A 9808-nucleotide genomic window follows, 5' to 3' on the forward strand; every position below is an offset into this window, starting at 1 on the left:
ACGCTTAACCGACTGAGCCACCCAGGCGCCCCCATTGTACTTATTTTTAAAGTATTTCTTTTTTTTTAATTTTTAAAAAAATTTTTATTTTTTAAAATTAACATCCAAATTAGTTAGGAAATAGTGCAACAATGATTTCAGGAGTAGATTCCTTAGTGCCCCTTACCCATTTAACCCATCCCCCCCTGCCACAACCCCTACAGTAACCCTCAGTTTGTTCTAAATATTTATGCGTCTCTTCTGTTTTGTCCCCCTCCCTGTTTTTATATTATTTTTTGTTTCCCTTCCCTATGTTCATCTGCTTTGTCTCTTAAAGTCCTCATGTGAGTGAAGTCATATGATTTTTGTCTTTCTCTGACTAATTTCACTTAGCATAATACCCTCCAGTTCCATCCACGTAGTTGCAAATGGCAAGATTTCATTCTTTTTGATTGCTGAGTAATACTCCATTGTATATATATACCACATCTTCTTTATCCATTCTTCCATCAATGGACATTGGGCTCTTTCCATACTTTGGCTATTGTTGATAGTGCTGCTATAAACATGGGAGTGCATGTGTCCCTTCGAAACAGCACACCTGTATCCCTTGGATAAATGACTAGTAGTGCAATTGCTGGGTCATAGGGTAGTTCTATTTTTAGTTTTTTGAGGAACCTCCATACTGTTTTCCAGAGTGGCTGCACCAGCTTGCATTGCCACCAACAATGCAAAAGAGATCCTCTTTCTCCACATCCTCGCCAACATCTGTTGTTGCCTGAGTTATTAATGTTAGCCATTCTGACAGGTGTGAGGTGGTATCTCATTGTGGTTTTGATTTGTATTTCCCAGATGATGAGTGATGTGGAGCATTTTTTTCATGTGTCGATTGGCCATCTGGATGTCTTCTTTGGAGAAGTGTCTATTCATGTCTTTGGCCCATTTCTTCACTGGATTGTTTGTTTTTTAGGTGTTGAGTTTGATAAGTTCTTTATAGATTTTGGATACTAACCTTTTATCTGATATGTCATTTGCAAATACCTTCTCCCATTCTGTCAGTTGCCTTTTAGTTTTGCTGATTATTTCCTTCGCTGTGCAGAAGCTTTTTATTTTGATGAGGTCCCAGTAGTTCATTTTTGCTTTTGTTTCCCTTGCCTCTGGAGACGTGTTGAGTAAGAAGTTGATGGGGCCAAGATCAAAGAGGTTTTTGCCTGCTTTCTTCTTGAGGATTTTGATGGCTTCCTGTCTCACATTTAGGTCTTCCGTGCATTTTGAGTTTATTTTTGTTTATGGTATAAGAAAGTGGTTCAGATTCATTCTTCTGCATATCGCTGTCCAGTTTTCCCAGCACCACTTGCTGAAGAGACTGTCTTTATTCCACTGGATATTCTTTCCTGTTTTGTCAAAGATTAGTTGGCCATACGTTTGAGGGTCCATTTCTGGGTTCTCTATTCTGTTCCATTGATCTGAGTGTCTGTTCTTGTGCCAGTACCATACTGTCTTGATGATTACAGCTTTGTAGTATAGCTTGAAGTCTGGTATTGTGATGCCTCCTACTTTGGTTTTCTTAAAATTTTAAGATTGCTTTGGCTATTCGGGGTCTTTTCTGGTTCCATAGAAATTTTAGGATTATTTGTTCTAGCTCTGTAAAGAATGCTGGTGTTATTTTGATAGAGATTGCGTTGAATATGTAGATTACTTTGGGTAGTATTGGGATTTTAATAATAGTTTTTTTTCTTATCCAGGAACATGGAAATTTTTTCCATTTTTTTTGTGTCTTCTTCAATTTCTTTCACAAGCTTTCTATAGTTTTCAGCGTATAGATTTTTCACCTCTTTGGTTAGACTTATTCCTAGGTATTTTATGGTTTTTGGTGCAACTGTAAATGGGATTAAAGTATTTCTTGACTGTTCTTACACAAATTCTTTCTTAGATAAACTTTAGAATCAGCTTGAGAAGTTCCTGACCCCAAAATTATATTAACATTTTGTTTAGTATTGCAATAGTATCATAACTGTAAAATAAATTAAATGGTTAATAATAAGTTACAATTAAATAAATAAAATTAAAATTACTAAAATTCTTTTTTATACGATAAAAGAAATCAAACAGTAAAGAATATGTTTTAAAAATTAAAAGTAACAACTAGGATAATGTGCCACCAAGAAGAAAGAGTAAAATTGTTTTTCTTTTTTTCCTTTTTTAAACTTTACTTTTATAAATCAGAAAGCCCAGTCATAAGGGGAATAGTTAGGAATATAGTTTATACCCAATACAAAGGATATGAAGGTTTTATGTGTCTTTAAAAAAAGATAAGCCCAGACTGAAACTAAAATCTCTTCATCCAGATTCCTTGAAACGAGCCAGGGTACTGTTGCATCAGTAGGGGACTTTGTTGTAACCACATAACTGGAGAAGTAGCCCTGGGAAGGGTTCATTCTCAGAAAGGAAAGCCAGGCAGGCAACCAAATAAGAGTCTGTATTATATGGGTTTGGTTTTGTTTTCAGGAAAAAATAACTTTGAAGTTTTCAACATGTGTCCTTTGGAAGCAGGCCTGACAGATTACTGACATTTTTTGCCTAGTAGCTTAGAACATATCAAGATTCACTTTCATGGGCCTGGGTCCCAAGATAATTGTTAGTGGAGGCCTTATAAACTCCCTTTTGAGAGCTGAAATGTTTGCATAGTCTTGAGTACGTTCTTACCAGGCATGAGGTAGTGCTAGTTCTGTATTTGTTCCGTTACCTTACAAACAAAAGCTAGGGTTCTTACTGAAACATCAGAACATGTCTGGAACTCCAAAACCTTATTTGTTTCATGACAAGATTACCAAATATTTTTATTGAGTAACTTTGTAGATTTTTTTCCAGTTTCAAGGAACATTTATTTCTATTTTACTTCTTTTTTTAAAGTTTTTATTTTAATTCCAGTTAGTTAGCATACAGTTGTTATATTAGTTTCAGGTTGTACAATATATTGTTTCAACAACTCCATATATCACTCAACGTTCATCACAAGTATACTCCTCAATCCCCGTTACCTATTTCACCCACCCCCCACTCCCCTCCCCTCTGATAGCCATCACTTTGTTCTCTGTAATTCAGAGTCTGTTTCTTTGTCTCTCTCTCTCTCTCTCTCTCTTTCTTTTTTCTCTTTGCTCATTTGCTTTGTTTCTTAAATTCCACACAAGTGAAATTATACAGTATTTGTCTTTCTCTGACTTATTTCACTTAGCATTATGCTCTCTAGCTTCATCCATGTCGTTGCAAATGGCAAGATTTCATTCTTTTTTTATGGCTGAATACTATTCCTGTGTGTGTGTGTGTGTGTGTGTGTGTGTGTGTGTGTGTGTGTGTGTATACATACCACATCTTCTTTATCCATTCATCAATCGATGGGACACTTGGTCTGCTTCCGTAACTTGGCTATTGTAAATAATGTTGCTATCAGCTTTGTAGATTTTTTAACCAAATTCTACTTAAGTGTTTGACTAAAACAATTCACCTACTCAATTTTTATTAAACTTTAACATTTCATCTACAAATAAGATATCTTAAGTTCAATAAATATTAAGACTTTAATTTCTAAAATGTAATCATTTTCATGTGTTACAATAACTAAAAATATATTGTTCTTTTCTACAGATTAGAGTCCAAAGAGTTATTAAAACTGTATGGTATATTTTTCAACCCCTTCTTTTTGGTTTGGTTGGATCAGAAGTATCTGTTACATCTCTTAAATCAAATGCTATTGGTAAGAATAATTAGAGGCACAAAAAATATAAGATTTGAAAATATTTAAGAAAATTATGAATGATTTTTATTTTGTTTACAATATGTCTTTGAATGGTATGAGAACCTTCTTCAGAAATTCATACTGACACAGTTAATAACATATATTTGCTCTTATGTTACCCTGTGTGCTCTTTGCTACCAAAGACAGCCCTGAATATCTTTTCCTGAGTGACCTGAGGAAATGCAGGCTGGAATTCATTTCTGACAAAAAATATTACATACCATCAGCACCTTTTGAATACTTTATTTTATAGTGAAAGTTCAAAGTCTATTAACTCAGAATTAAATAAATGTAGTCTATCTTATCTTTCATGGTACCTCTGAAGTGCAAGATCATCTCTTGCACTTTACATAGAAGCTTCAATCATATTTTTATTTTTTATGATTATTATTTTAACTTAAGAAAATGAAGACATAAAGAGGCAATAGTCTTAAAATGCTTTCAGTACTTCTGCAAATCACATCTCTAGGTATAAAGAACCATTTCTTCCCAAATATTTTATTATTTATGTTTGTTTTTATTTGTTGTAGGCATTTGTGTTGTTACCATGAGTTTGGCCTTATTGGTTCGAATTTCTTGTACTTTTTTATTGATGTGTTTTGCTGGTTTTAGTTTTAAGGAGAAAATATTTATTGCTTTATCGTGGATCCCCAAAGCTACAGTCCAGGTAAGAACATATTAAGCCATTTTAATAATTTTTAATGTTTATGACTTTTTAATCCTAAATGAATAATGTTACTTTAATCACAAAATGTGGTCTACTAGCCTTACTTTTAAAAAGCTTCATTGATCACAACTACTTGTTGAAAATGATGTAATATTTTAAAATCTGTTTTAAAAGCAATTCTTCTGAAGTTAAAAAGTATACTTTTAATGACAAATACTTCCTAAACTTCTGAAACATTTTTTCCCTATGTTCCCAAAATATAAACTAAGAATATATCTGAATACTGGAATGTTTACATTTTGCTGAATATTGTAGAGCTAACTGTTACAACTTTAAAGTAGAAACACATTCTTTTAAAAATATATCTTTCCTACCCCTGCCACCCACTCCACCATACATGGATGCACATATATTATTTTTAATTATGCATTTAATTTGTATGGTTTTAATTAATGACTAAATCTCCCCACCAGACTATCTGGGAAAGACAAGGAATAGTGTCTGGTTTCCTTCCATTATATTTTCCCCAGCCCTTAACACAGTGCCTGGCATGCAGGAGGTATACCGTAAGCATTACTTATCTACAAGAATGAATGATGAGTGAGTGAATGAATAAAAGAGTGAATGAATGAATGAAAAGGGAGACCTTGTAGTTTTGCCCTCTGATTTAATGATATTCTGTTCCTACTCAAAGATGTTGCTACTTATTGTTAGACTTTTTAACGTGACAGCATAATGTCTTGATTTCCAGAGATTCTTTTTTCCATTGTTACTCCACCACAGAAGGTTGTGAATTTTCATACAACAAAATTTTCTGTGTCATGATTAAAAAAGCAGGTCCATGGGGCAAGACTGGCTGTTTTGAATACCATGTTACTTGCCTATAACATTAGGCAACTTACTTCCTAATCTCTCAGTGCCCACTTTGTAGATTCCACACCTCTTGTCAGTTTTACAATACACACTGCCTCCCAAGTAGGAAGAACAAGGAGAAGACAAGCAACAAAATCCTAGAGAACCATAAGAAACTTTAGTTTTTTGTGTTGTCTTGTTACAGCCAAGAAACTAATCATCCATGATAAAGGCAAATAAGCAAAACCCTGCTTCGTTTAAAACTCCTGAGGTTCTGCGAGTAATGTGAGCACTCAAAAAAGATACTTAAATGGGAAAGCTGAGATAATAAGAATACGAAACCAGCCCCCAAATGTCTGCACGCTGATTTGTCACTATTTCACTTTTCGTCCAGATATATTTACTAGGGAGAACATAAAATTGATGAGTAATTCATGAAAATTCCTCAGCACTTTAAGGCTCATCTCTTTTCTGATAGCCTACCACTAGGTTTTGTTTGTTTTAACAGAACCATTAACTTTTATCATATAATAACTATTTTAACATTTTTCTTTATGCCTCATCTTTTTGCCCTCTAAATGCAGGCTGTATTAGGTCCCCTGGCTCTAGAAACAGCAAGCATCAGCGCACCCCACTTGGAACCATATTCAAGGGATGTGATGACAATAGCATTTTTAGCCATCTTGATCACAGCTCCAAATGGAGCTCTAATTATTGGCATACTGGGTCCCAAAGTACTTGCACGCCATGATCCAAGCAAAATCAATGTGAAATTGACAAAATTAGATCTTCATTAAAAAGTTTATTTGCCATCACCTGCCTGCTTCTTTTAATAAATTATCTTACATGAGAGAAAAGTTAAAACATACAAGTGTATGGAGATTGTACATAGAACCAAGGATTTAATAAATGTGTAATTTCATTACAGAGCTTTCCTATGATTTTTTATTCCAAGATTAATTTAATAAAAGCAATGTAAATAGAATGACCTCTTAGTATTTATATATTTCAAGAACAAAATAAATCTGTAAATACTCTAGGAAAATTTAAAGCAATCCATCAGGCTGAATCTGCTGTTATATTACAAACTAAATACAATAAAAAATTAAATGAACCTAATGACAGAAAGGTAAGAATCTAAGCTTCCAAACAGAAGTAGAACTTATCGTCAGTTTAGTAATTCATTCACTAAAAAGATCACCAGGAAAGGAAAATGCCAGGAATAAATCTACCAACTTTAAGTGGGACAACAATATGTATTCTATATTCTGTTTTTAGTGACTATCTGAATAAGTGATATATTAAGTAAAAAAAAAAAAATTAAATTTATATTACTTCTGCAGTATCCTTAAAATGACAAGTTTAATAGTTGTTTTTTTTTTAATCTTTTTTCTTTTTTTAAGTTTATTTATTTTGAGAGAGGAGGTGCAGAGAGAGAAGAGAGAGAATCTCAAGCAGCCTCTTCACTGTCAGGGCAGAGCCCCATGCAACCCACAAACTGTGAGATCCTGACCTGAGCTGAAATCAAGAGTCAGGCACTTAACTAACTGAGCCACCCAAGCGCCCTGCAAGTTTAATTGGTTTTAAATTTTTGTAATGTTTTTGTTTATTTTTGAAGGAGAAAGAGAGACAGAGCATGAGTGGGGGAGGAGCAGAGAGAGAGGAAGACACAGAATTCGAAGCAGGCTCCAGGCTCCAAGCTGTCAGCACAGAGCCCGACGCGGGGCTCAAGCCACAAACTGTGAGATCATGACCTGAGCGGGAGTCGGACGCCTAACCGACTGAGCCACCCAGGCACCTCTTAATAGTTTTTAAATGAAATATTGTAGTATTTATTTACAGGTATAAAATTAAATCACAAATGGAGATAAACCATGATTTTTCAACTAGAATAAAATAAGGATTAAAGTCAGCCTACAGAAATGAAAGACTGATAGACTTGTCCATGTGAGATTTTCTTTTCCTTAGTAATACAGAATCTCCTTTCAATTCTGTCTGATGAAGTCAGCTATGCTTATATAGAACCCATCACAAGCAAAATGCAGTTTCAGTTTATTTCAAGTTTCTTTATTTTAAAGTTGGAAGGGTCATGTAAAATCTTCTCAAATAGCCTTAGTGGAGCCTTCTTAGAAATCATTCAGACTTCTGTGGCAAAAACCAAATGCAGGAACTAGTCATTACTTGGTTTCTCTCTTCCCTCTTCTATATAATAAGTAAGGTATTAAAATAGCACAGAATGTGAAATTTACACATAAATTTGCAAAGTGAAGCAACTATAAGGCAACCAAAACTATGCATTTATTCCTAGTAAGACTGGGACCTTTGGGGTGCGGAAAGGAAGAGGAATATGTAACTCTTGATCTCAGGGACATGAGGTACAGCCCAACGTGAAGTGTAGCAATTACTTAAAAAAAAAAAATAAAAACTGGGACCTTTCACAAAATGGAACACTAAAACTGTCAAAATTTCAAACACACCTAGATAACTCTGGGAGGAGATAAAATAACTACTATTCTAGTAGCATTTTCTTGTACATTTTTACAACTCAGCATAGACTTTGTGCCTCATTTTCAACTAAATTCCAATACTAAAATTCTAAAAATTTAAAATTCTAAACTTCTGCAATGTTATCACTAATGTTTAAATCATAAGGACATATCATTTTACCAGTAAGTAAATGAAAATATATTTATATTCACAAGATAGTATTTTACATTTATAAGATAATTAGATTTTAAAATAGGAAGTTGATCTTAATAAAAGAGAAAGGTACAATAAATCATTTTCAGAATGACGAACTATGGGGTTTTTTTAATTAAGAAAACTATCATTTTTGTGATTTATAGATTTTTTTCCTTAAGTATTAAATTTAATATTTATATGTCCATTAGACCAAAACATTCTACATTTTAAGGTAGTATTGCAGGCATTCAGACTTAATTTGAATTTAAAAGTTTCTGTGTGTAAAAACTAACTTCATTAATGTCATTTTAAAATTACAACTGGGAGCACCTGGGTGATTCAGTTGGTTGAGCAACCAACTCTTGATTTCAGCTCAGGTCATGATCCCAGGGTCAAGAGATCAAGCCCCACATCGGGCTCCATACTGAGAGTGCAGCCTGCTTAAAATTCTCTCTCTTCCAAGGGGCACCTGGGTGGCTCAGTCAGTTGAGCGTCCGACTTTGGTTCAGGTCCTGATGTCACAGTTCATGGGTTTGAGGCCCATGTCAGGCTCTGTGCTGACAGCTTGGACCCTGGAGCCTACTTTTGATTCTGTGTCTCCCTCTCTCTCTGCCCCTCTGCTCATACTCTGTCTCTCTCTGTCTCTCAAAAATAAACAAATGTAAAAAAAATAAAAATAAAAAAGATTCTCTCTCTTCCTCTTCCCTCTCCTGGCACATGCTCTCTCTCTCTCTCAAATAAAAAATAAAATTACAACCAGTTAACCATGTGTACAATATCCTAGTGTTTATAGTATTTAAACAAGTAAATACAAGAATATTGTTCCTTATAAACTTATCAAGTATGTCCTTGTTTACTTATTAATATTTTTTACTGTTTAAGAAATTTTTATTAAAGGAAGAGTTTTGTAATCCAAAGTACATTTCCTTGTTCAGATATTATTTCTCTTATTTAAAACTGAAATGACATTCTGAGCTATTCCAAAGTAAAGAATTATAAAATTAAAGAAATGCTTTAAATTTTTGTACTTTGCTGAAAACTGTTTTTCCCAGGATCTATAAAACACCAGTTTTTAGATTGCGTGTGTGTGTGTGTGTGTGTGTGTGTGTGTGTGTGTTTGAATCAGGAAGTAATCTAGAACCAGCATTATGTTTGCTACACCTGGCATTTGATCAGTACATAAGGCTCATAGTTTCTTTTCCTCTTTTGCATTTATTTTACATTTAGCAGTTATTTCCCCATGATAGTTAAGCTTTTTGGTGCTTAGATAATTTTCTTTGGTGAAACATGAGTTTCTCTTCATGGTCCCTGATCAATTTTAAAGAGTTGGGACTATAATGACATTGTTAATTGCTTCCTGGGCAGCCTTTTTAGCTTGGTAGGCTTGTGGTACAGCAACACTTTACCAACCTTAGAACAGAGAGACTCTGGAGATTCAAGGCTATGAAGAGGTTATCAGTCTCCAACAACACATCAGTGATTTTTATCAGCAACAGTAGGGTGCATGGCTTGAATAAAGGAATCAGCCATTCATCCCAATTTGCTTTTGCACTTGAGGTGGTGCAGATGCCAGCATGGAAGTAGTCAAAGGCTCCTGACCTTGTACATTAACAGCAGGCTGCTACATAGTAACTTGTGGCTTTACATTAAGATGTTGAGGATAGCAAACTCCCCAGCATATTTGTACTGTGGAAGAGTACTGACAGCAGGAATAGCTAGAGCAGCAGCTGCTGAGGTTGTTGGGCCCACTGTCTGTGCTGTTACCAACACACCATTGACATGACTTGTGGAACCTATAAAGGAGCTAGGCTCAATATTAAATGGTAGTCTAG

General features: G+C 34.5%; 1 protein-coding gene across 5 annotated transcripts in view; it reads left to right on the forward strand.

The window, feature by feature from the left end:
• Positions 1 to 6221, forward strand: part of SLC9B1 (solute carrier family 9 member B1) — a 76935-nt gene extending 70714 nt beyond the window's left edge. For all 5 annotated transcript variants that reach the window (XM_040477177.1, XM_040477202.1, XM_040477185.1 and 2 more), the window contains 3 exons: positions 3625 to 3733; positions 4306 to 4442; positions 5879 to 6221. In XM_040477177.1, coding sequence (XP_040333111.1) covers positions 3625 to 3733; positions 4306 to 4442; positions 5879 to 6091 — 459 coding nt within the window. In that variant the 3' untranslated portion in view covers positions 6092 to 6221. The remainder of the gene's footprint in view (positions 1 to 3624; positions 3734 to 4305; positions 4443 to 5878) is intronic.
• The last annotated feature ends 3587 nt before the right edge of the window (positions 6222 to 9808 follow it).

The sequence above is a fragment of the Herpailurus yagouaroundi genome, unplaced genomic scaffold (genome assembly GCF_014898765.1).
Source record: "Herpailurus yagouaroundi ecotype Mexico unplaced genomic scaffold, PumYag 28, whole genome shotgun sequence".
Lineage (NCBI taxonomy): Eukaryota > Metazoa > Chordata > Mammalia > Carnivora > Felidae > Herpailurus > Herpailurus yagouaroundi.